Below are 26,717 nucleotides of genomic sequence, written 5' to 3'. Positions count from 1 at the left end.
AGGGAGATAAATACACAAGGGAAATAATTTGACTTATTTCATCTTTATCCTATATTCGCTTAGCAACGAGCATAGATATATTTTCAACAACAAAAAATGTTTTTAGAATTAATATTATGCGCTGAAGAAAAGTTATTTCATTTTAAGAACAGTCTTTAAAACCATTAAAAAAAGGTTGAATAGAGGTTCCGTCGTAAAGGCATATCAGGTAGTTAGCATTATCCACGCGTGTGACTGCAATTTCTAAATACCGATCTCGATCCATAATACTTACCGATATCCAAAGATACAATCTTTTGCGGTTTAAATAATACAGATTAATCAACAGTTTGTTTAAATCATGTTTTCTAATTAACAATAATTTTAATATATTTTTTTAGAATGATGAAATAATAAACCTATGCACAATTTAAATTTTACGGATCTTTTTTCAAAATATATATTTTAATGATTTTTACCCAAAATACGCCCATTGTGATCCTGAAAAGGCCGGTCCCTTGGGTAAATTTATTTCCAGTTGATTAAGGGCGTTAAGGTTTAAATAATATCAAAATTTTAGAGAATTCTGTACGTAAATAAAATTATAAGAGCTTAAATTCTCTTTGAAAATTTATTTCATTTTATCTCATTTGTATGCGGATTTATCTTTTTTTTATAAATAAGCAAGTGTAACATAAAAATTTTTGATTTGAAATAATAATTCCTTTATTTTACATAGGATATAAGTCAAAAAATGATTTTGTGAAATTCAAATTTCAGGCTTAGGCTTATATTCTCTATGTATGAAAAAGCGCCATTTTCTGCAATCGGTTCTATTTTTAGCAACGATCCTAGCTCTTATAATACCGATGGACCACCCAACAGGGTAAAATTTGATGAGAAGATATCCTCAGATACATGTTTGAAAAATATGAAAAAATTCTGTACGCATTTTATTTATCTAGTGGGGTATGGACCATTACCTTAAATATGCAAACCCTGATTGTGCCCAACAATAAGTCATTAGAATTTATTAAACTGTATAGTACAAAATCGGTTTGAAGTGTTATCACAGAAAAAGACACTGGAAAATGTAAATATTGTTAAATAAACATTGTAAAGAAAAGTTTGTATGTTGTATATCTTTTTTTCAGGTCGCACAAATGATTGGTCTATTTTTAATAGGGTCTATGTAAAGCAATAACGTTTTACTGCATTATGGGATTATTAGTCATACACTTCTTTCAATCTGATATATCCTTATACACATTAACAACAAAACTGTATATAAAACCTTAAGGGGAGGCTCAGTAAATAAATTGTCAGACAGTACAAATAGCACCAGTGAACCCGACAACCACTCACTCCCCCCACACACGAACAGAACTTACCCTAATTCTTCATCGGCTTTGATCTCGCGGGAGGAGAAGAAACAGATGCGGGGGAAGCGAAGATCTTGGTGGTCCACGAACACCTTGACAGGAATGATGTTGGGCTCACAAAGGTGGTTGATAAAACGACTAATGTTTCCATAACGCCTCGCATCGATGCAGTACGTATCACCATCCTACGAAAAAAGGAAAAGCTATTAATGTCATCTTAAATGAGTTTAATGATTAATGTCTCCAATGCAACATGTCTTAAAACATGTAGTTTTCTGAAAAACAATCAATTTTTATGTTCATATTGACTGAATGCAGGAAATATAAATTCTAAGTATTTCAGTAGCTGTGAAGATCATACTTGAAATTGTACATATCTCTTAAAATAACTCTTATTAGAATTGGTATGTATTATTCAATATAATATCTGCTTTCATAAGACAAAATGAAACAAGCTGTATTCATTTTTTTTATCATGCAATTGTCAACTGCTCTGGCCATTTCCTCAAGTGTTGTATCAATAATTTAGTTCAGCATGTTTATCTTTTCAAATCAAGTAACAAAGGAGACCTACTCGGTTATCTAGATCAAACAGGTATGAGTCATCTTCTCGTCCATCGGCCTCCGAGTCAGATATAAGCTCACCAATATACCTGCAAACAGACAAATTACTCTCATTCAATATCATTTTTCAATTATTTTTGAGTATTAGTTTTCATTCTTATCCATAAAAAATAATTTCCTTAATAAAAAATCTAGCATTATTATTCCCAGACAAGTACACAATTCCTATGCTACCCAAAAATTTTAAATGAATGACAACCAAAGGAGACTGTAATTTTAGATTGACACTTTTGTCTAACATATGTCAGTGGTCCTATGAGGTCCAATTTACTGTTCACTCAGCCTCAAACAAGAGAGATAACTCTCAATTGTAATAAGGACTCCTAATTCCCTAATTATCTAAAGTTCAAAAACTATTTCAAGAGAGAGACGAGAGAGAGAGAATATAATAAGAAAGAGAGAGCATTTCTTAATCACTTCAACTTAACGGCTTTCTTTAGTGAAATAATGTAATATGTTGCGATGCTATGTTTAGGAGAACTTACTCGCAGATGAAGATGCCTTTAGGGATGTCCAGCAGGGTTTTGACCCCCCAGCCTCGCCCTTCTGTTTTCACCAACTGTAGACGACACCTGAAAGTAACAACTCAATCATGATATCAAGTCTACTGGCTGCAATGAAAAAAATTAAAAACCCATTTTCTTTCAATTCTGTTAAGTTGGATTCTTTCAACATTTTATAATGTGGACCAAGTTTCCAGTATTTTGAAATTGGCCTTCTGAACAACTTAAATGTATTCTTTCTTTTAATGTTGATTCATTTTAAATCCAAGATTGCTTTGACCTTGACCTATAACTTTAAAACTTTCCAGCTGGCATAGAACTTCTAATTACCCCTTACATTAAAGCATTCTCGTTCAATCTGAACATATTAATCAAATGGGAAATAATTTATGGTCTATAACTGACTATAAAGAGATGCACTTTGACCTTTACATTGACTTTGTTCAAGGTCAGTGCATTCCATTAACCAAAAAGCTCTGTTTAAGTTAAGCATCAGCCAAAAAGGGCTAAGCGGAGAGTATATATATGCTCTTTAAAACAGGATTTTTCTTTGATCTGATATGACCTTTACACTTGATCTACAAACATCATTCAAAGTCACTGCATACCCTTTGATCAAAGGCATCATGTGGGTGATGTATGAATCAGATTAGAGCAAAGGAAAAGAAGATATGATCTGAACAAGGATTTTTCGAATAGTTCTGCTATGACCTTCACATTTGACCTTAAAAATTGGTTCCAAGTCACTACACACCCATTATTCATAAGCTCTGTTGATGTAAAGTATAAGCCAAATAGGGCCAAGTATAAAGCATATATGCTCTGAAAAATAGATTTTTGCATGGTCAGATATGACCTTGACTTACAAACTTTATTAAAGGTCACTGCACACCCTATGGCCATAGACACTATGTGAATGAAGTATGAGCCAGATTGGACCATGAGGAGAGAAGATATGCAGCGAACAAGGATTTTATTTATAATTCTGCTATGACTTTAACCTTGAACCTGGAAACATTGTTCAAGGTCACTGCACACCCTTTACCCAAAGGCTCTCTATGGGTGAAGTATGAGCCAGACTGGGCCAAGGGGAGACAAGATATACTTCAGACAAGCATTCCCTAACGGACTGAAAGACGGACGGACAGACTGATTACTATAGGGTGCCTGCACAGCAAGGCCCTTAATGTTATGTATTGGTAATTAAAACTACTTTCATGGTGTAGAGAACTTTTCCATAATTCCGGGCTATCAAGTTTTCCAGAATTTCTACTTAGTTTCTCAAGTCTATTTAGGCAAATTTGATCCCATCCATAGCGGTTTCACTACAGAAGGGGTGGATTTGCCAACACAGTTAAACTGGAATTGGCTATTTGTAAAGGAACCAGTAATCTTAACAGTAAAACCATTGGTCCGGTTGTATGGAACTTTTCCACAACTCAGAGATATCAATTACTCTAGAATTTCTACTTAGTTCCTCATATTTTCTTAGGGCAAATCTGTTCCAATCTATGGACAATTCAACACAGAAGGGGTGGATTTGCCAAGGGTTATCTTCAACAACTATACAAAAAAAAATTTGTATTATAAACTAGATTTATGATGTAGAGAACTTTTCCACAACTCTGGATGATTAAAACCTCCAAAATTTCTACTTAATTTCTCAAGTCCATTTGGGCAAATTTGATCCCATCCATAGCGGTTTCACTACAGAAGGGGTGGATTTGCTAACAAAGATTTTATTAATGACAATTCTATTAAATTTAAAAAATTGTTATAAATAAAAAAATGTAGTATCGTGATGTAGAGAACCCTTCCACAACTCTGGAATATTTATATCCCAGAATTTCTACTTGGTTCCCAATCTTTCATTTTTGCAAATTTGATCCCATCTCTAGCCATATCACTACAGATGGGGTGGATTTGCCAACATATTTGCCATATGATTCAAATTGGGAAAGTGGAGAAAGATACGACCTTGATGTAAACAAACAAGACTGTATAAGACCTTGCCTCTGACACGTTACACTAAAGCGAGATTGACTTTTGACCTCATTCAATGATCTAAACAATGGCCCCTTGAATCAATAAACAGCAAAGTTTAAAATGTACCACATATTTAAATCCAGTAAAGAAAATGGATAAAAACACAAAACATGTCTATATTTCTAATCTTACATATCTGAGGAAGAAAAATACCAATGACAGAAATTTTGGCTAGAATTGTTGATGCATGTTTGTTTAAATAATGACTATTTCTAATGAACAGTGTTAGGAACAATTCCACAACTCTGGCTTATAGAAACTCCAGAATTTCTACTTAGTTCAATATTTATTGTAGGCAAATGTGATCCCAACTTCAGAAGAAATTCAAAAGTAGGGGTGGATTTGCCTTCTGCTATCAAGAATTTGAAAAGATCAGACCCTTAAATATGAGGCAATTTTCAAATCTCCCTAGTGCTGGAAAAACTGCCAATGTGAGCAGATACTATAGGAAGATAGAATTTGCACATTGAATTTGTTTGATGGAATTTATTTAACGTCACACATGAGTTTGATTATAAAAGGTAAAACAAGTCCATGTCAGGTAAAGAACAACCATTTATAGTAGGGGGCCATTTAGACTTTCTTTTTAGAAAATACCAGTACATGCACCATGTGAGAAAACTGGAGTAAATTTTACTCCTTCATTATCCTAGTTGAATCGGATAAAACACAGTAACCTGCAGAAGGAGAAAATTGTACTGTACATAACTGTGCCCCTGTATTTAAAACACTTAAAATGTGAGGCATCTAAAAAAAAAGATCATTCATAAGCAAGATATCAAAGAAAACCTACATCTAATAAACTAATATTCTAAAAATATCTTAGGTGTCAGGAACAATTCCACAACTCTGATCCACAGAGAAAATCAGAATTTCTACTAAATTCCTGCATTCCTTTTGGCAAATTTGATCCCTTTTAGAATAAACAAAATTCAAAAGGGGTGGATTTGCCTATTGATTTAACAAAAACAAGAAGGAATTACTGAAACTTTGGGATCTTACAACAAGAGGGAGGATCTTACGTGATTCCATTCTGCACCACTCTGTTGTTACAGGTGCTCCAGCAGCGACAGCCTTTATTACACTCAAAGATCAATGGCGGCTCTGTCATATTGAAATCAGGCAGCAGGTGGTAATTCTGTAGAAATATGAAATTTCTAAAAAATTATCTTAATATCATTGATCATATCAAATAAAAAAATCCACAGGAAAAAGGACAAAGACTGAAGTAATCCTCCCTCTCTTTGGTGCAGAAAGAGGATTATAGAGGCTCGGTTTGCACCAGAGTTTTCTTGTTCTGTTTCATAACAATTATTGCCTACCTTGTCATACCAGCATTTAACACTGTTTCTGCCACACACACAATACATAGAGGAACAGTCATCACTGCACCTACAGCTCTGCACATAAGGAAAAGAGAAACAAATCAGACAGCAGGAGTTCATTTTAGAATTACAAACTTATTAAGTCAATATGGTTTAAAGATGGCAAAATGGACAAAACTCTTGCACAACTCTGGTTCATAAAGAAATCAGAATTTCGACTTGGTTTCATCATTTCTCTAAGCAAATTTGCTCCCAGCATACAATAAAAAGTATTGTATAAAAGGTGGATTTGCTATGTCAGGTGTTTGGCCAGATTCTAGCATAACTGCTGGAGAACATTCGACAAATTTAGAAGCATAATCATAAAGGCTTTAGACAGAAGCTGTACCTGTAGACTGCTGATGGTTCGGTTTATGTTAAGGTTGGTGGTCTCAACATTCTCCGTTATATATTGAAAGTCAGTGGGCACTAGATCATCATCCACACCATTTATAACCGCCATAGGAATGTTCTCACGACCTCTAGACACATCTCTGTTAAACCAAAACGTACACAACTCAACAAAAGCGGAACTTCTTCGCATCATACCAACAAAGAAAGATATTGCACATCTCTGTTATATCAAAACATACATAACCAATTGCTAGCTGAACTTCTTCACATCACACAAACGAGCAAAAATATTACAAAACTGTCCCATTGCATTGATCTAAGAATGAATAACAACTCACCTGTCTATAAGCCTCTCTGTGCGACCCAGTCGTGCGGCTGCAAACCCCTTCAGCTGTTTGTTGACCTTCAGAGCCAAAGCAGACTGACTGTTTTCATCAATGCAACACTGTAATATCAAAGTTGCAGGAAATCATACAGAAAAAATTAAGCATTTATATAAATCTTGTCAGTATGTACATGATACAACTCTCAGTACCTCTATCGGAGTGTCATTTTCTTTATTTTTGGCATCCACATCAGCTCCACGAGCTAAGAACAGCCTAAAAATTGACAACATTTTTCGTGAGGAAACTATTGAAATTGATGAAACGATGAAACACAAACATTAAAACAGTGTTTAATGAAAGTAGTGCTGAAACGAATGTTCGAATATTCGCGAATGAATAGTAAATTTCTAATATTCATATGTATATTTAGCATTCGAATATTCGATCACATGTTAAACACCCATATCAAGCACTGTAAACTATGCAGCATCGTGTTATTTCATTTTACTCGGAACGAAAGTAAATGTAAAGCCATCTATGACAGCCATGCTTGGTAGAGTCTATTACTTAACCCAGTAATAGACTCTTCCGCCATGCGTGTTTACCTTGAAAGTAAAAGCAGGGTTTACATCGAACGGAGACAAACTTTCTGGATTTTTCAATACATGTCTGACGCTGAAGAAAAAAATTGCTTAACTGTTTGAACGAGTGTGAGCTACAGAGAGTTAATATCGAAAGGTACATCGAAAGCTTTTTTTAAAAGATACCTCGATATAATTATTATTTTTTTTTTAAATAAACAGACTATTTCCGGAGTTATGAGCGTTATCAGTTTTCTGTTTAATACTATATCAAACATGGCGGAAATATTTGGACTGACTTACGAAGTTACATATCGGTCTCATCCAGGAGTCAGGACTGCAGTATATTATCAAAGAAGTAATAAATCTTTTGATTGTAGTTGATGGAAAATTTTTAAAAATCAGTATATTATTATCTGCTTAAAAATTAAATGCGCACCCAATTCAATGGATACTCATGCATGCATTAAGTGTCAACTTCGAACTGACCTGTTTAAGCAGTCTACACATACACCCACTTAGTAATACAAACTATCATATATGCTTAATACATTGTCTATGACGTCTACGAATATTCGAATACGAATCGAATAGCACTCACGAATATTCGAATACTGATTTATGGTATTCGTTTCAGCACTAAATGAAAGAAAAAGTGGGCAAGCTCACATACCCCATGCTCTACCATTACTTGACAATGCTACACATAATGAATGGAAGGGTACGCATTTAATACACAAAATAATTTGATAAAAAGCATAGATCACAAATATTCATCAGATAAAAAGTAGTTTAAGAGAAGTTGCACTTATAAACTGTAAATTACTATATTCAATATAAGGACCTAATTTTAAGTTCAAAATGGCCGTAATTGCCAGAAAAATAATGGTATAATAATATCATGGCACTTACACCACACATTCATAATGATCCTGTCTAGCTGCAATATGCCTGCAAAATAAAAGCAAACATAAGTATCAGTACCAATATATTACTAATGTGAGGTAGAAATTTTCTTGTTTTAGATAGTTCAAGAAATATTCCTTTTTTTCGATTATTTGAGAAATATTCAGGTGTTGGATTGTATGGGAAATATCCACACTTTGGATTGTGTGGGATTTGTTCAGATTTTGGATTGTTTTAGAAATGTTTGGAATTTTGGATTGTTTACTTACAGAGGTCGGTCTCCGTGTTCATTGGGAGTTTCCAAATCACAGCCAGCGTTCAGGAACATCTCCGCAATGTCCACACTTCCAGAGTAGGCCGCCCAGTGAAGACTGGTGTTCTCCTCCTAATACAGAGAAAACATTCTTGTTTTAACTGAATCAATTTGATATCTGATATTAAACATGCAGTGTCTTACAACTTCCAATTTTAACTTTGAAAATGTATCTGATCAAAGATCAGGTGTGTTTCCTTTCATTTTTTTGGACAGAATTGATAACATTTAATATTAACAATTAATATACTACCTTATCTTTCATGTTGGGATCAGCGCCGTGTTTGATCAAGAACTTGACAGCTGGAACAATTCTGTGTTCTGATGCCCAGATAATGGGGGTCCATCCACCATCATCCTATAGAATCATCAAACAAAACCTCAACACTATACCATATCTCAATATCTGATATAAAGCTTTGTTTTATACTTGTCCTCTTTGTCTTTTCAATGCTCTTGTTACCAATTATAGCACTGACCTGCATATTAACATCAGCGTCATCCGATTCTAGCAAGGTCATCAGAACATCCACATAACCTGCTTTAGCTGCATAGTGTAACACTGTCATGCCGTCTTCAGCCTGAGAAAAAAACAATCAAAAACTGGCGCTTAATACATTGCCATTGTTGATAATGCAATCATTCCATTTCTTACTATATAAACATTTTTCAATGACATACTGCGTCTATTACAGACATTCAAAACTGCAAGCATGAGTAATTTGTTGATTATCAATTTTAAGATTTGCATGTTTAATTTCCATCTATATTGCATGCAATATAAAGGTTCAATTTCCTTACCCTTTGCTTGATATTGGCTTTACATTTCATCAGATATTTAACAATGGATAAGTGATTATTTTCTGCAGCATACATCAATGGAGTTTTCAATTCTTTGTCTGTTGCATGAATGTATGATCCCATCTACAAAATGGTTCAAAGACAATATTAAGTTCACATCATATTTCTATCGATGATGAGAAAGAAAGAAAGAAAGAAAGAGTAATTAAGGGAGACAACTGCACCTGAACTAGGACATGGACAATAGGTAGACTTCCTGATATACAGGCTGCATGTAGTGGTGTTTGGTTTTCAAAGTCCTCAATTTTCTCATTAATGTCGAATCCTTCAGCTACATAGACAATAAAAATTATATTTCTTGTAATTGTTTGGGTCTTAAGACACATTGTAAAGACAAGAGGGACTTACCTATCATAGCCATAAATTTGTCTAGGTCCCCTTCATAAGCAGGATGATAGAGAAATTTGGGAAGCTTTTTTAGCCTTGGTCTGGAAGAGTAAACACATATGTAAAAAACAGAATTGCATCAAATTAAAATTTAAAAATCTATTTAACATTTTTGAACAACCATTAGGTACCTTTCTTCAGAGAATGACAAGAGGACGTTCTCTAGAGCTGTCTTGTCAGGACCCATAGGAAGACCGCCTGAAACATATTACAACTGTTTATCAATATCTCCATATTTATTGACAGAATATTGAATATACAAGGTTTAATACATTATATGCTTTAACGCATAGTCCTCAGTTCTACCATTTGTACATGAAAATGCTAGCCAGTTCTCCAAACTACATTGAGATTTGAGAAAAAAAGAAGATGGCCAGAATTGAAAGATAACCCTACTAAACACATGAAAATAAATATGGAACAAGACACTAAAGATACTGGTACAGTGACTTTATGCTGGTCTCCATTACCAGTAGATATGGTCTTGTCCTGTGCCTTGTGTGTGGCAGTAACTTCTTCCTCTGAAGGGTCTTTGTCCCCTTTCGTAAAGTTTTTATAAGTATTGGAATGAAATCCCATCTTGGCTCGGGAGACTCTGAAAAAGTTCACGATTCAAAACATCTTAACAAACTATCTGTTTTCAAAGCTCATTTAAATATACATATAACACACTTTCTTGCTTTCAGATACTAAGGCTAAGATACATTCTAGCGGTCACTTACTGAGGCTTATTGTACTTGTCCTCAAAGTTGGTCATATTACGAGGTTCGTCCAGCTGCAGTGTGACCTCAAACTGCTCTGACTCCTCACCACAGTGAGGACAGAAGTAGCGGCCATTTCTCAGGACCTGGCACTGCTTGTGGAAGTGATGGACCGGACATTTGACCCCACTGCTGCCCTCAGGGACCTTCCTACACTGAGCAAATGCACCCTGCAATAACAAGATTTTAATGAACTCTCAATAAAAATCACTACCTCAACTAATCAAAGGCCGAAATGGTCACAAAGGCGTTGAGCTGACCTTTGCTGGAATAGACACTATATGAATTTCTTAACAAATTGTTGTATTATCATATAATATCAGAATAAACAAGAGGCCCATGGGCCACGTTGCTCACACGAGCAAGGACAGCCATGATGAAACCAGTTTTATGGAGTCATATTCAAAATATCTGAACTATGTAGTAAAACAGATCCTGCATAAAAAGATTTTCAAAATTTTCTTCAGATTGTCTTATGCTAAACATTGAGCCCCTTTTGTAACTGGATGATTTCAGTCATAACACATACTGAGCATTGCAGTTCTCAAGAAGAACAATTATTAATATAAATATAAACCTACATCAACCTTTGAACCTCTTGTGCTACCCCAAATTGTCCAGGGGGCACAGTCTAACAATTGAGAATCTTCTTGCTAATACCATATATTATATATGTTTGAGTTTTTGAGAATAATCAAATTTATTTCCTTTGAAAAAATTCAATAACCCCCCCCCCCCCCCCCACACCGCTCCATTGTGGCCTCATTCTACCCATGATGATCATGATTTGAATAAACTTGAATCTACACTACCTAAGGATGCTTACACACAAGTGACAGCTTGTCTAGCCAATTGGTTTTTGAAAAGATTTTCAACAAAAAATTCTATATAGCGTATTTTTTGGAAATTAGGTAGATACTTTTTTTTACTGACACGTGGACCTCGCCCTATTCATTGCTTCACCCTATTTATGTTTTTTTTTTTTTTTTTTTGGAAAATTTGATATGAAATTTTGCAAAAATTTATGAAACCCTCCAATAAAATCATGAATGTTTACTATAATACTGTTTGAATTTCTGTGTAAAAATCGTATGGATTTTAATCAATATACTGTAGTAATTTATCATTTAAACAAATTAAATGTGAATAAATTTATTTCTTCTTAAATTTCTTACTTAGATCGCTGACTGAATCATCTTTCGATCATTATTACATGCTGTCATGCATTTTGATCGTGTGCTTACGATAAACAAGAAATCTATTTTGCATGGTAAAGGTAAAATGAGAACCGTATAAATGGTAATTACAGGGGAAAAATATCGTTGGGTAGAAATAAAAACAAAACAATTTGTTTTTATAATAGAATACAAGTACAAGTTTTTTTCTGTATATTCAAAATAAAACTCTTGATGAAATCTTAGCCAGGTGTCTCTGAAATCAGTCTGGGTAGCGCCTACTTTGTTTATACACAGTTGAACTCTCGGCACGTGCTACTCACGCCTGCAGGCTTTGATAAGGTCAGAGGTTGACTCGTGTGTATATACACAGTAAAAAGTCACACAGAGACACAGGGTGGCATGTGCTACCGTAGTCATGACTCCAGGCTAGGTTACTATCCCCTGGTTAACACCAGTTTGTACACATGGCAGGGAAGTAATAAAAAACGATCTTAAATTAACCAGGCCGTACTGAATTATTTGGTTTGGAAATTTTGATGCAATTTCAGACATTTTCTTACGATGTTTTTAAGAAATGCGTTTTAATTCCCTTTTGTTTAAATCTCTGAAACAAGATTAAAGGCCAATATATGATAACATTATTGGTTTAAACCATTTATTCATTAAAACTAGCGGTAATTTTTTGACCAATTCTTCGAAGTCGACCTATTTATACTTTTTTTTATTTTTTGCTTAAAAACGGCCTCTATATATCTATCATCTATGTAAGAATTCAACCCTCCCTAATTGTTGCTCCACCTTACCCATGAGAATCATAATTTAAACAAATTTGAATCTTCACTACCTATGGATGCTTCAACAGAAGCAACAGCTTGTCTGGCTATGTGGTTTTTGACAAGAAGATATTCAAAGACTTTTGTCAATATATTCATATGTACAAATTTGCCCCCCCCCCCTTGTGACCCCACTTCTGGGTGATTTCAACATATCATTGATTAAGCAAACTTATGATTTTGCAATGTGTTGTCATCAATAACCAGGGAGATACAGTTGTTTTTTGTGCACAATTCAATTTAATGGATAAAAAAAATAAAAACGTTTTGATATTTTTAAGACTTTTAAGGAACTTTTTAAAGCGAATTTAGATTGCAGTCCAGAAGAAAAATCTGGACTTTTAGCTCGACATCTTAAAAATTAGTACTGTGGTACTATGCAAACTTGATTCCCATATTCTGAAATACCTAGAGACCAGTTAGACAAAGATAAGTGTCAACAATCTAAACTTCAGGAATGCTTTCTGGTAAGTCCAAAAGAGACAGGCATAGAAAAACCCGACACTTACCTGTGTACAGAAATGTCCACATCCTGGACAACACTGATGAAGCTTTAGTCTCTTCCTGTGCGCCTCACAAATGGCCATAAATGGAATTTTAACACCTGGTCGAACCAACTGAGAGTTGGTTACTTTATTGCAACAGCCCATGACCTATGGCAAAATAAACACAAACTTCCTAGACTTTCAGAATTACTTTTGAATAATCTTGGATACCAACGAGATTTTTTACAGGTGTTCTTGTATTAAAGAGAACTTTTCTTTTAATTCAACAAATGTACAAAGTTTTAAGACAAAATGTTCTGAAATTTAATTTTCACATTGCACTTTAATTGTTATACAGAGGAAAAGTTTTCAAAATGTTATCAGAATACAATCGGTTCTGACCTTGCCATCCACAGAATCCAGTGCCTGACAATATGTAACACTAGATCCCAACTTCTTGAAACAAGCACCATTAATTTTACAACAACACAATGGAATCACATCTTTGTCAGGAGGAATAGGACCTGGAGGAGCCTGCAAACACAAAATATAATTTTAGAAGAATGCTAAATTCTTGTAACAATAACATATAACTGTCATACAAGACTGATGTATACAAAATGCAAGACTTTTTATCACATTTGCTTAAGTTTAACAGTCAGAAAGTATATGTCATGTACTTCAAGCTGCAATTTAACCATTATGAGATTCCAGATAAGAAGATGATTTCCCCACTTAAAATGCCATCCAAAATTTGAAGAGCCAAATACAAAAGTACTGTACAATGACATGCCAACACACAACATCAATTTCTAACATGTATTATTTTATGCATTTCATAATTCTACAACAAATTGGTTTAAAGAAAAAAGGTTTTATCCATGTCTGTTGATCAATATGTTAAATAGAATTCTATAAGAATAACAACATTTATATAAGATTGAGTGGAATATATCAAACTTGAAAAGATAACATGAGGTCTAAAAAATCAGCAGTTTGACCTTTCAACCTTAATCATCAACTCCCAATGTCATGACCAATCTGATTGTATGTTTGAGAATTAAGCAGGTTCAAATGATCAAACAAAATTCAGAACATGAAATTTTTGAACAGATTATCAAACTTTATTTATGAGAAGGGATGTATTAATATTTCCATAAACAATTCAGAAGTTATTCTTTAAACAAATATCCACTTGTTATCAGTGTGTCAGACTGATATCTCTACAGTCTACATGTACCTGTATTTATGAAAGGTCAGCATTATTTAACATAATGTCTTATATAGATCACTTCTGTCATCAACTTTTGATACATACTGTATTCATTCATGCATACATGTGTCTAAATCACAGCCATGCTATACAAGATTATAAAGACAAGAAATAAATCAGTGGACTCCGAATGAAAATAAAAGAAGAAAAAAAAATTATATTGCAGAGCATCATAAACAAAAGTGTAAATAAGAAGGAAGCATCAATAATTCTAATCATCAAATATAATGGGTCTACTGGAACAGCAACAAAAAGAAGCATGTGATGTAAATAAACTAAAATGGGAAAAAGGCAGCCATTGGATGAACCAAAGAGAACCACTACACTCTAGTCACAATACTGAGAGAAAGACTGGCTACAGCTGTCTCTGCAGCTCTGTCACTTACATGGACATATCTAATCCCAATAAATGTTGCACTACCATGATTACGTGGCTATAGGAAAAATAAATCTTAAAACTTCAGTCATGAACAAGGAACAACTTGGGCAATGCCAAAAATAGATTTCTAAATCATAAAACAGAATCGATTTAATCATGTTGATAGAAAGTGGTTTCATAATTTGGTTATTTTTGGCAAACTTTTCATACTTTGTTCACTTAATTCTTATATTTCAAAAGATCAAAATGCACTTGATAAATGGAAATATTAGTCAGAATATTCATTATATTGCAAGATTTGCTGTTCTACAAGCATATTTTGTAAAAGCACACATTGGATATTGATATCCTTAATCATATAACTGGAATTTGACTTCAATAAATCTAAGCCCTTCAAAATCATTCAAACATTCAGATAACCTTAACTCTTTCACAACCCCTAAAGGAATTTTGTTATATTCTTAAAAAAAAAAAAAATCTGAGAAACAAATGGGCTACATACCGAGGAGACAGACATGGAATCTTCGCTCCCATCCTCCGGAGTTTTGGGGGGTGTAACTGGGTAACTCAGACTACTGGGCGAGGGAGAGACAGACCGGTCATCATCCATGGACTCCAAGTCTTTTTTGTTCACCGCATCAAGTTTGTTAGAAAGATTGTTTATCACAGACGGTTTTTCACCAAACGACTGATTACTATACATAAAGTTAGGCCTAGCTGCTGATGATGAGGAGGTGGCAGACTTGTTAAGTGGAACGACCGAGGGGGAACTCAGAAGTTGAGGCCGCACAGGCGTTCCTAATGCCAGGGTGGAGCGGGGTACAAAACTACTGGCGACATTTTGCATTAAGATATACCTTGGAGGGGAACCTCCTAGCTTATTTGGTGGATTTGACTTTGGATCAGGTACAGACAGAATGATCTTCTGTCCAGGTGACCCCTGGCCTGGAATGGTTGAGGTCATTACCCCGAGTGAGGTAGATATGGGAACCGCATTCACCACCTGGCCGCTGGTGTTAACCGGCACCAGCAGCAATGGAGCGTGACCGGTGGTCACGAAGTTGGCCTTGGTGAAGGGCAGTCTCACGCTGGTGGAGCCAGGAGACACTGAGGTTGGAGCATTGATATTTGGAACGATGTTGGTGAAGTTTTGTGGTAATAAGGTGGAGGATACGACCGTGGTAGCTGCTTTGGGGGACGACGAAGTGATGGCGTTGGATGTGGCGATAAAATGTAATGCGGATGTATTAAAAACAGGGGCAATGAGGCTTCCTGCTTTTTGGGGGGTTAGTAAGGACTGGTAACCTACAGGGGCTGCCATGGATGGACTGGCTGTTACTATGGTAATAGTCTCCTCTTTCCTTTTCTTTCGATTACCTGAAATTAAACTTAATTTGTTGACTTGTTTTCTTTCAATATCTGGGTTTTTTTTAAAATAAGATATTGCATCAGATATATCCTACCTGCATAAGTGTCTGATTCTTTTTTGTCTTTAACTCCTTCATCGTCATCCTCATCATTCAAGTCATCTGTAATATAAAATTATCCTCATCTTTATAAAATATTGCATCATACATAGGCAAGCATGCTTAATGGTGACAAAAGACAATGAATGGGCCTATTTCAAAGCCATACTTTACCTTCCTTCTTCCTCTTCCTTAAACCTAATCTTCTATCTTTAGACCCACCAAGAGAAATGTCTTTATTCTGGTAACCATAAATAACAATGAATGAGCATTTAAAAAATGAACAAGTCATGACAACTATAAATACCAATTTTTAAACTAAAATTGATCAAAGAACTTCTGTTTCTGATATTTTCTTTCAGGTGTAAAGAGTTAAAATTTACCTGAGTTTCAATCTGACTAGATTTTTGATCACATCGATTCAGAAAAGAATCTAATGAAGTCTGAGCCTTTGACTTGTCTGAATTTGGTGTCAATTTTTGCCTGGTACTACCAAGAGTATTTTTGCCCTTTGGGGTCACCCTGGGGGATTTCATCATGTCCCATGCTGATCTTCGTGGACCATTTTCAGGACTGGACACTTGTCTACTTGATATCTTTTTGGACATTTGAACATGGCTGGTCTTTTCTTCACTTTTCACATGTACCTTTGAATCATCTTCTTCTTTTTCATCTTTTAAACTGTTGGTGTCTCCATCCTTCTTTTTAGGACCAAATTTCTTTTTAATTTCACTTGGAAGTTTATAAGCACCCATTTTTCTTCGTTTCTTTGATCGTTTCTTAACTTTCCCAAAGGCATCTTTTTCAAGTAATGATGAGTCTGAGAGAGTGTCATCAGTTTTCTCAGAAACTTCACCTTTTACCTTTGGTTGAGAATTAATAGGTAATGATGCTCGTGATTTTTTCATTTTCTGCTCAACTCCTCCATTTTCCACATTGTCCTTGGCAATTGGTAATACAGTATGGGTTTTCTCATGTTTAATGTCATGCTTTACAGAGGAAATTTTACTAATTTTCTCCAAAAACTTACTATCTACAGTAATAGCATTATTGAATTGGGGTAAATTTAATTTAACATTTTCTCCAGAAGAACTAGACGATTTTATCGCCAGGGCTGATGGGAGAATATTTTTGGCAGGTGGGCCTGATTTTCTAGCTTTAGGAGTTGTTTTATTTTTGAATACAGAGGAAGAACTCTTGTTACTAGTCCCACTGTCAGTAGAATCCATAGACCTTTCTTCTGAGCTGCGCATGACTTTCTCTTGTGCCAAAACAGGCAGAGATTGCTCTGTTTTGACATCCTCTGTTTTGACATCCACTATTTTGATATCCTCTGTCTTGTCTTGGGAGGATATGGGGGTACCACTTCTTGATACTCCAGGGGTCAGGGAACTAACATCACTTAATGGCGTACTGTCTCTTGAGGGATTTTCTTCTTTTTCATCTTTATTGTCTTTCCCATCCTTTTCATCTTTTGACTCTACATTGCCTGTGTCAGCACCGGAATCTGGAGTGACCTCAGCTATGGGACTATTGAGTTCCATTTTATCATCACTGTTTACATTAGCTTCACTGTCATTTTTCACTTCTGGAGTGTCAGTGTGAAAACCATTTGAAACAGGATTTTCTGAAAGCCCATTCACCAGACTTTCCGTTTTGGATTTTAAATCATCAATGTCTGTTTTGCAGCCACCCATTCCATTTGAACAAGGCGGTTCAGGGTCTTCTGCAGAGATGCCATTTGCTACAACCCCTTCAGGAACAGTGGCGGCCATTTTGATTCACACTCCACTCACCATCACCACTTCTGAAAAACAAGTTACTCAATCAATCAATATTCTTTCCCTACTATGTATCCATGTCAATTAGATAAACTGAAAACATTATGACTGTCTCTAAATTATCCTTTAATATTGAACAGCAACTTGGTAGTCAATGTAATAAGATACAGGTGCTTGGATACTGAAATAAACCAAATGGAATGCTTGCAAGACTACATAAAGGATTCACTTAAGTAATCCATAAAATATTTAACAAATCTCTCAACAAAACTTAAGAGCTAAAACAAAAAGAAATTTATACTATTTTCTCTTTGCTACAACAGCTTTTGCTACATCCTGTATCTGTATCCTTATCTGAGTGTCTATACAAATACTAGACCTACTCTGAGGTGAGACACATAAAAAAGAACACCCAATGTAATGACACAAGTGAGCAAGGTATTTGCAGTCACTATCATCCTTCTCCACCTACATTTAAAACTCACAGACCAATAACTTTAAACTGGGGGTTAAAAAACTGGATAAAATTGCTGCCCAAGTACCATATCTCAACTTTCTATTTTAGTACTGACTGTGGAGTTGGTATATACCGGTACACAGAATCACACTCATGACCTACATTTACATAAGGCATATAAACAAGTAACCATGCTCCACTGATTGCAAGGGGCCTAAGAATTCCATAATGAACCTTATCCTCTAATAATGTCTATCCAAATTATAATGCACACTCTGGGCTATGCATGCATGTATTTAAAGTAATGAATATTAACACTAGCTGATAAGCTCATTTCAATAGTGAAAGAATGATGTAAAACCTACCAAAGCAAATCATGGAGATCATTAGCAATTGTCAATATAATTAAATAAGTCAATTAAGAACTTTTTTAGTAGTCTCAATGGAGTAGAGATTAATTCTACTTAACAAAACTTTGCTTTATAAGATGCAGTGATGAATGAAAACAAGCTAACATTTCTTTGAGTACATTGTGTATACATGTATTACAAAAGTCAACTGTCTTTATGCATCCAATTGCTTCAGGAACTTCAATGTGATCACCAAACTGTGACATGTAAAATTATATCATGCCAATATATCTCCAAACACTTCACCATTTGCAAAGCGTTCATCGCAACATACACATTAAATTAATAAACATCAATATGTTACAATTTTTACATTCATAAATATGTAACTATATTCTACAGACGTACACCCCATCCCCCCCCCCCCAAATCACTCTACATTCCAACTCATGATGACATCATATTTTGCTTTTTTTCATCCAGTGATTGTATTACATCTAACAAAGAACATAAAATTTTGGAAGAAAACAAACTTAAAATTACATAATCTTGAGAGGTAAAAACATAAACCTGGTAGATGTGAAAGCCAATGATATGTATCTGAATGAGTCTTGTGGGCCAGTGAAATATTATCATGTGTTAAATTTTCATACCAATAAACTTTGTAACAAAGGTCATGACTACAAAATTTTATACAAACTGAAAATTTGTAAACACTATGGTTGTTTTTTGACACTAGTTCCAGTAAGAAAACAAAACATTTATACAAATCCCTATTCTTTTCAACATTCCATACATTTATAACCAATAACAAATGAATGCAAAATATCTAAAAAATTGAATTCAAATTTTTGCTTTGGATCAACAAAATAACAAATGTTCAATGTTACTACTTGCATCTGCATTGCCCACTTCACTTGCACAATAACTGTCACATACAGTTTTTAGAAGGTTTGCACACACCCTTTCTTTTCCCCAAAATCTTATTAATCTCATGGAGTTTTTTTTTCAGGACTGGGTAAATCAACATCAGCAAATCAATAAGAAATTTTTTCTTCAACACACAAGTATGACCACTGTCAAATTACTCATAAACACAAGATTTTCAAATAACATATTAATTTACTATGTGGGGTGGTTTCATTTCTGAAAAAAAAAGACAAATAATGGGGAAGAATTGTTGCGAGCTGGTGATTGGGACACAGTGTGGATAGCAAACAGCTAGAAATTAGGGAGAGCTGGGTTAGATTCTCTTCTGGTCAGTCAAAGGCAATCAACAGAAAAATAGAGCATCTGACTCCATATTCATGAAAACCATATTCAAATCCCAGCCTTCTCCATTGTATTTTCTTCTATCTATTAACATTACAACAAAACTTATTTTAAATTTTCTTTGCCTTATAAATATTGTTGCAAGTAATAATTATTCTATTTTCAAATTTAATAAACCAAAACACTATAAAACGTTTTCCCCATTTTAAAAAATATTTCATTATAAAGATTTGATGGCGGCGGGGTGCGAGAGATTCTAAACTTACAGATAACATCTCTGACATTCAATTCCAGTTCTGTAGCAAATAGTTTATGTATATAAATACCAATACTAAGCTTCATCCAAAATCTGTAGTGTGTAACTGTGAAGGAATTGCATATATTCATTAAACTAAAGCAAAATAGACAATATAGGAATGATAACCATATACATGCAGTCAGATAATATATCATAGGTTGAATTCCATTGAATTCTCTCTATGTATAATTTTTTTGGTTCCTCACCATCTCCCTTTCTTTACTTTGAGACACTTTAATTTTGTTCTTCTAGATATGATAATGAAAAAATCCAAAGCTTTTAAAGAAATATATTTATTAGATATTAAATATTTTGGACACAATTTTTGTTTTCATGATACCATAAATCTGACCTTTTATTAAACATGAATTTCACTTTGCCCATTCTGTATGAACTGACCTTTGGGATAGTCGACTATAGTCTCCTACCATTTAATATTTAAAAATTCTTGCTTATCCCTACAATAGATCAAGTATACATGTACTTTTAATTCATGACTAGCAAGGATTAATAAGACTTTTTGAGCAAGATTACTCAAATATCATTACAAATATACTTATTTGAATTTTTAATACCAATCAGTAGTTCACTGCGTTTGGTTGAATTGGTCCATCACAATTATCTAATGATTTAGATAATGTTAAAATTGTAGGAGTGCATTCAATAGTATGATCATATATTCATGTTCAAAACTTTGAAAATACTTTACATTATTTCAATATATATGTAAAGATATAACTATCCTGAAAATAAGATAAACTTAATTGCTTAACAAACTTATCCTGTCACCAAACTATTTTTTTTGTTTTTGTTTTTTTTTTGTTTACACATAAATATTTCATACATTTTAAGATTCTACAAATTGTAATATCTTATTAATCTAAAGGAAATAGATTATCCGTGTAGTGTGAAAGCATGTGTCTTAAAAACAAAAATTTTGTCACATTGCATCTTTTTTTGGATTACCAGCAACAATGAAGACAAAAGATGAAGACATTTGAAAAGGAAGTCTATTAAATCACAAAAAAATACCAAAGAGCATGAAAGAAAAAGAATGAGTCAATAACCAGATTTGGAAATGTAAACAAATATGTATGTTTACTGTTCATTTTTGGCCTAATGTGCAGTAGTGTCAAATACCATATTGCATTCGATAAATCAAGATGTAGATAAATTACTGAGGCAGCTATAGTATGGGAAGCCTTTATTTTAGACAACACTCAGTTTCATTTTGATTTACGTAACACACAACTTTACATCAAATTATTTAACCTTTAACCATTACAACATAGACATACACACACCTGGAATATGCAGATATCAAATTTTCGTTTTAACATTGAAATACTTTTTATAATCTGTTGGTGTGATATTTAGAATCTCTTGTGACAATGTCCTCTTCCCTCAGAGTTAATGCTTAGACAATGAAATAATCAAAAGATCAATTTACAAGTAAACTGCCAAAAGCCTAAACAACAACTATAAAGCTTTTGAAGAGAGCACTTAGAAAATATGCATTTGTTCCATATAATTTTTTTTTTAATCAGACCAGCATTACTTTTCCTTCAGTTCATGAGAATTTGGGTCATCTCAATTAAAAAATGATTTTATAAATATATTCATATGTATGGCAGTCATCTGTTCTTTCAAAATGTATAAAACTAAAAAATTATGAAGTCAAATTTTCTTATCCATCAATATATAATTAGTTTTAATCATTACAATCTTGTTACTTTTCTTTCTTTCCTGAAACAAAAAACATTGATCCATATCAAAATAAAAAGATATACAAGTACAAACAAAACAAAGAAATCTCTGGTCAAATAAGTTTTCATATGACGTGTGTATTGAGTGCAATGTTCGATGTGCTAAGGGCTTCGTCTACAAACAATTCCGTGGTGTGACAATCAATACTGAAAACATGCCATAATTTTCGAACAACACTGTACCAATTGTTAGAAGCATGAATTCTGCAACAACGTGCGAGAAAAAACAAAAACAAATTAGTAAATTATAGATGAAATGACTTCTAAATAGCTGACATACATGCTCGTTGTTTGTTAAATTTGCTAACTGTCTACACGTGCATATTTCTTCGACAAAACGTGTTCAGCCATCGAAGTTTCACTTCCTTTGCGGACAAAACAACGATGAAAACCTTCGATAAAACTCAAGCATACAGCTTAAAAATCCACCTGAGACAAAAAATAGACATTGTATCATCCTTATTAAATATCAGAGATCAACACTGTTTGTTGATATTTCTACTGCAATCGCTATGATAAACAAAAACAATGAAAAGCCCATTGCTATGTCCTACCCTCTAGTCTTTTCTTGACGCCGCCATGAAGTTGTGGTATTGTCTACGCATGCGTCATTCCCCTAATCTTTAGGACACCGATTTCCCGCGTTTTATTACCAAATGGTCCATAGTGGCAAAGCAAAACCGACTGTGGTGAACATGAAGTATGAATGGTGAACTCTCCAGCCGACAACAGAACACTATTTCGTAACAGTCGTTACTTGTTTATACATTTAGCTATTAAATTCTAACATGAAACTATTCTTTCATTTTCTAAGACTTTCTCAAATTGTTCATGACTTTAATGATAAAACAAATATTATATACATAACAATGAAGTTAACAGTGATTAATAATTATACATCAGTATTTTCATACATGTATGTGCATTTATTTAATAATTATTTGCTTCTTTGTCATAGTATCCGATATTTGGGTAGAATATTGTAACCGATCAGGACCGAGATATTTATGATCGGGCTGTTTCCATCTAAAATATGACTATATTAGTTATTCCAAAAATAAACTACTGCATGCATGTATTTTTTTTTTATCAAATTGGCTTAACAAAATGAATATTGATCTATAATTGTTTAGAAATTTTTTCAATAGAAGTAAGCATTGAATCTATTTTCAAATCTAAGCGACCTGATTTTGGAAGGTACATTGTACATACATGTATGTTCCTCTTTTTGACATATATACGTAGCTTATTTTCCAGGTAATATAATTATGTAGTTGTAATAATGTTGCAAAAATTATTTATGGCAAAAATGTAGGAGAGTTATCTTGATTACAGTTACTCTTTATTTATCTTTTTGAACTCTTTGTCATTATATACAAGTTACTCCAGATACATACACATAACATGTTATTAATGTCTCAGCATGTTAACTAAGACAATGCTTATTACTGAAATGCAAAATTATATTACATGAAGAAAGTTATCAGGAAGGGTGCTACACGATTATTATGATTTTTAACGATAACTTTAAACAAATGATGGTGCTTATCGTTCATAAACAAGATGAACTGTTATAATAATTGAATTTTGTACAAGACTGAAACCAATCGGAAAAATTTTAACCATTTGCACGCGAGCAAGTTCCGACATCTGTTGTGAAAAAAGAGATATTTTAAATAAGGTTGTACTTTAAAAGTTAATAAATCGTAGATAATGTGCAAAAATTTCTTAATGCACGTCTGTGTAAAAATAAGTTACATGTATATACATTGTATATATATACAGAGCAGCATTAAATAGCTGTGATTAGGTCGGTTAAAATATCCCTTTTGTTATACACTCAGTATCGTGCATTTGTATCTTTTCATCATACATATGAAAAATCTAGGTTGATATTTGAATGTGTTTTCACATCTTAAGTCATAATATGTTAAATTCTTTAAATTACCCGTGCGTTTTCTAAAATTTTGGCAGGAATCCAACCAAGATACACGACAGACGATTTATAGTAACGAGTTCCAGAGGGCAAATAGACATGTTTTTGCTTTGTCTTACATGTATTTTTACATGTTTATAATTATGTGCATTCAATACTGTTATACTATTATAGTCATAAAGGTTTAAATTTCATTGTTTCTATGCTAAAGAGTACTAAAAAGGTCCGGTGCGTTCAGCACGGAATATCAAAGATCAATATGTATGTTCTATCTATTGCTCCGGTGTTATTTGGGTATGGTCTTGTCTGTAGAGATCTGGACGGGAAGCTACAGAGAGCATTGTAGGGACCTCGGTCTGTGTCGAGTGCGTTTCTGTGTTTCTACATGTACAGGCGCACCGCTTCCTGCTCCAACACTTAATCAACGCCAGTGTGCTCAAGATCCGTGTTTATCTTTTTTGTGTGTAGTCACGTGGTACAGTCACCTGAAGTACAGTACTACCGCCGCATATGGCTCTGATTTTCCTGTCCATATTGTGAATTGTCGACGTTTGTCAGCCATGTTGTTTTAGACTGATCATGTACATGCGCACAATCAATAGAGATGTTCACACGTACACTTGATTCACAGACTTTAAAAGTCTTTATACTAATCGCCTGAATGTAATTTTCCGACTCGATTGTTTATCATAAATTAATTCATACAAATTTTCTGGGTTTTTTTATTTGAGTGTGAGAGATTCAATATTATATAATCTAAAGTCAATTTTCATAATATTAAAGTAAACATTAGTTTTCAACGACCGCATGTCTTTATTCTAAGAAGTTCAACACACACAAAACATCGCACACATACATGTATCTGACTCAAGCTAGGAAATATATTTCACCGACAACCAGAGCATATCGTGTCGTGTGTTAAATGCCAATCCACTTACGGCCGTATGCTTTTTCCTGCTTGATCTAATTCATGGATGTATGTACTGATACTCGTGTACTATTGAGTAATGGACCATGATAGTACTTGGCCAGATAAGAACATACGCTCGACGTGCACTTTGGACCATGGATTGTAATCAAGCCACCAAAACGTACAGGCATCAACTAGTGTATCAATCGCCATGGCCAAAATGTCAATTAAAAGACATGTACATAAAAATGATGAAAAAAAACCGTGAAATCTTTAAATACTATAGATAGTAAATCATTTGAATTACATGACATAATTTCATTCAATAAGCCTACCACACTTGAATACCCTATTCGTATTACTCGTATTACCTATAGATTATAAGGGTAAGCTTGTCCCACCCTTTCCTGAATCTAATTGTGTCTTTTTAGAACTATGGATTGCATTGAGAAGATATCCTGTCTTTGGTGATGTACATTGTAAGTCATGCACGGTTATTGAGACAGCAAAGATATTCGATATCTTTCGAGAGGAAATCGATTTTGGTCACCGTGATTTATTCTGTATAAATGTACCGTATCGTGTAACATTCAAACCATTGCTTAAACAAATGTCTTTCACCTATGTTCTTCGAATCACTTATCTTTAATAAACGTGGAAAAGCCAAACTACCAAGACCTCCTTTGTTGGGATTTGAAAGCAGGAAATGGATGATCGGCATGCGTGTAGTAAAAATGTCAAAAAACCGATACAGTTCACATTTGTTATTAGTTCACGTTTGTTATTATTTCCACCAAGTATCAGCCGTATGGCCTGTGAAGGTAACATCTTCTATGACTGGTTGTCAATAAGCACAACACAACAATAAAACAAATATTTTCATGAATTACAAAGTTGACAGTAGAGTACAAAGCACCCTGTTTGCTTTCTTTGAACACTTACTGTAAAAATATTCACTCGTATATTAAATAAACAAATATAGAAAAATCTGAAGGAATCGAGGTGATTTATAACTGATGTCAAACATACATATATATTATATATGGTTTTAGCTACAACATCGGGATATGTTTTCTTTCCCTGTCCAAGGTGTCTTATATTCGGATAAGAACCAATTGTTACAAACTTACTATACACATATATGTTCAAAAGTCACCAATAGTCAATTTTTTTTGTAAATATATATATCGCAAAACTTCAAATTACAGTTTACATCTAGTTAAAGTAGGGGGAACGGAACGAATAAAAAACTATCGTCTACAAAAATGATGAAACAAACACACATGGCATAAATCAAACACATGCGAGACTTGTCTGTTTTATTACAATATCATGCTCAACAAAAACAATGAAAAAATATTGATATTGAATAAGTTTGAGATTAAAGGAATTCGAAGAAATGTTCTGGAATGACCTATATGTATCCATATGGAACGCAATGGTACAGAATTTTCCTTTATTGGGAGATTAATTTGATTCACGCATAACTCGCTAAGATATATTTGGTTTTTCCAATTTTCGTTGATTTTTTATGAAGTTTCATGTTTGTTTGGGAAGTAAGTTTTTTTTATCGTTATATCAAGTAAAGGCATTTGGATTGAATGGATGGCACATGATTCATTCAAAAGATTTTTCAATAATATGTAAGTTTGAAAATGATGGAAATCGGCGAACTCGAAATCATTTCTTTAATTTTTTTTTCATATTTCTCAATTTTAAACATGCTCCTTGTTTTAAAATCTTTTAAAACTATGCATCAGTTGGTTTATGGCATGCGTCGGATTCTGCAATATGTTGCTCTGCGAGTGTAGTATAATAATATCGCCTCAATACAAACTTTTACAAGAATTCCTGACAAATGTTTGGTTTTCCTTTTTGAAATAAAATAGACTTGGGCTTCTAATAATATTTTTTTCAATACATTTAGTATTGAATTTAAAAAATTG

The 26,717-nt window shown here is 33.8% G+C and overlaps 1 protein-coding gene and 1 long non-coding RNA gene across 3 annotated transcripts in view; both read right to left on the bottom strand.

Moving 5' to 3' along the window:
• Positions 1-22,578, bottom strand: part of LOC128192160 (uncharacterized) — a 29,475-nt gene extending 6,897 nt beyond the window's left edge. The window contains exons 1-26 of one of the 2 annotated variants that reach the window (XM_052864641.1): positions 22,480-22,578; positions 16,385-17,808; positions 16,176-16,242; positions 15,999-16,064; positions 15,038-15,912; positions 14,543-14,590; positions 13,286-13,417; positions 12,908-13,051; positions 10,349-10,557; positions 10,097-10,221; positions 9,758-9,824; positions 9,588-9,667; positions 9,404-9,510; positions 9,180-9,302; positions 8,858-8,959; positions 8,632-8,736; positions 8,335-8,450; positions 8,072-8,110; positions 6,788-6,851; positions 6,591-6,697; positions 6,248-6,392; positions 5,857-5,934; positions 5,557-5,672; positions 2,471-2,557; positions 1,936-2,014; positions 1,371-1,546 (exon numbers count right to left, since the gene is read on the bottom strand). In XM_052864641.1, coding sequence (XP_052720601.1) covers positions 1,371-1,546; positions 1,936-2,014; positions 2,471-2,557; positions 5,557-5,672; positions 5,857-5,934; positions 6,248-6,392; positions 6,591-6,697; positions 6,788-6,851; positions 8,072-8,110; positions 8,335-8,450; positions 8,632-8,736; positions 8,858-8,959; positions 9,180-9,302; positions 9,404-9,510; positions 9,588-9,667; positions 9,758-9,824; positions 10,097-10,221; positions 10,349-10,557; positions 12,908-13,051; positions 13,286-13,417; positions 14,543-14,590; positions 15,038-15,912; positions 15,999-16,064; positions 16,176-16,242; positions 16,385-17,776 — 4,649 coding nt within the window. In that variant the 5' untranslated portion in view covers positions 17,777-17,808; positions 22,480-22,578. The remainder of the gene's footprint in view (positions 1-1,370; positions 1,547-1,935; positions 2,015-2,470; positions 2,558-5,556; positions 5,673-5,856; positions 5,935-6,247; positions 6,393-6,590; positions 6,698-6,787; positions 6,852-8,071; positions 8,111-8,334; positions 8,451-8,631; positions 8,737-8,857; positions 8,960-9,179; positions 9,303-9,403; positions 9,511-9,587; positions 9,668-9,757; positions 9,825-10,096; positions 10,222-10,348; positions 10,558-12,907; positions 13,052-13,285; positions 13,418-14,542; positions 14,591-15,037; positions 15,913-15,998; positions 16,065-16,175; positions 16,243-16,384; positions 17,809-22,479) is intronic. The other variant, XM_052864642.1, reaches the window with a different exon arrangement.
• LOC128192161 (uncharacterized) lies at positions 4,285-5,550 on the bottom strand. Its single transcript, XR_008244516.1, has 2 exons — positions 4,497-5,550; positions 4,285-4,465 (listed from the first exon to the last, which is right to left on the bottom strand). It is a non-coding gene; the product is annotated as an uncharacterized LOC128192161 (long non-coding RNA).
• Positions 22,579-26,717: the final 4,139 nt, after the last annotated feature.

Source organism: Crassostrea angulata, chromosome 7 (genome assembly GCF_025612915.1).
Source record: "Crassostrea angulata isolate pt1a10 chromosome 7, ASM2561291v2, whole genome shotgun sequence".
In the NCBI taxonomy this organism is placed as follows: Eukaryota; Metazoa; Mollusca; class Bivalvia; order Ostreida; family Ostreidae; genus Magallana; species Magallana angulata.
The sequence above is the reverse complement of the archived record's forward strand: the minus strand, read 5'-3'. Positions and strand labels throughout refer to the sequence as shown.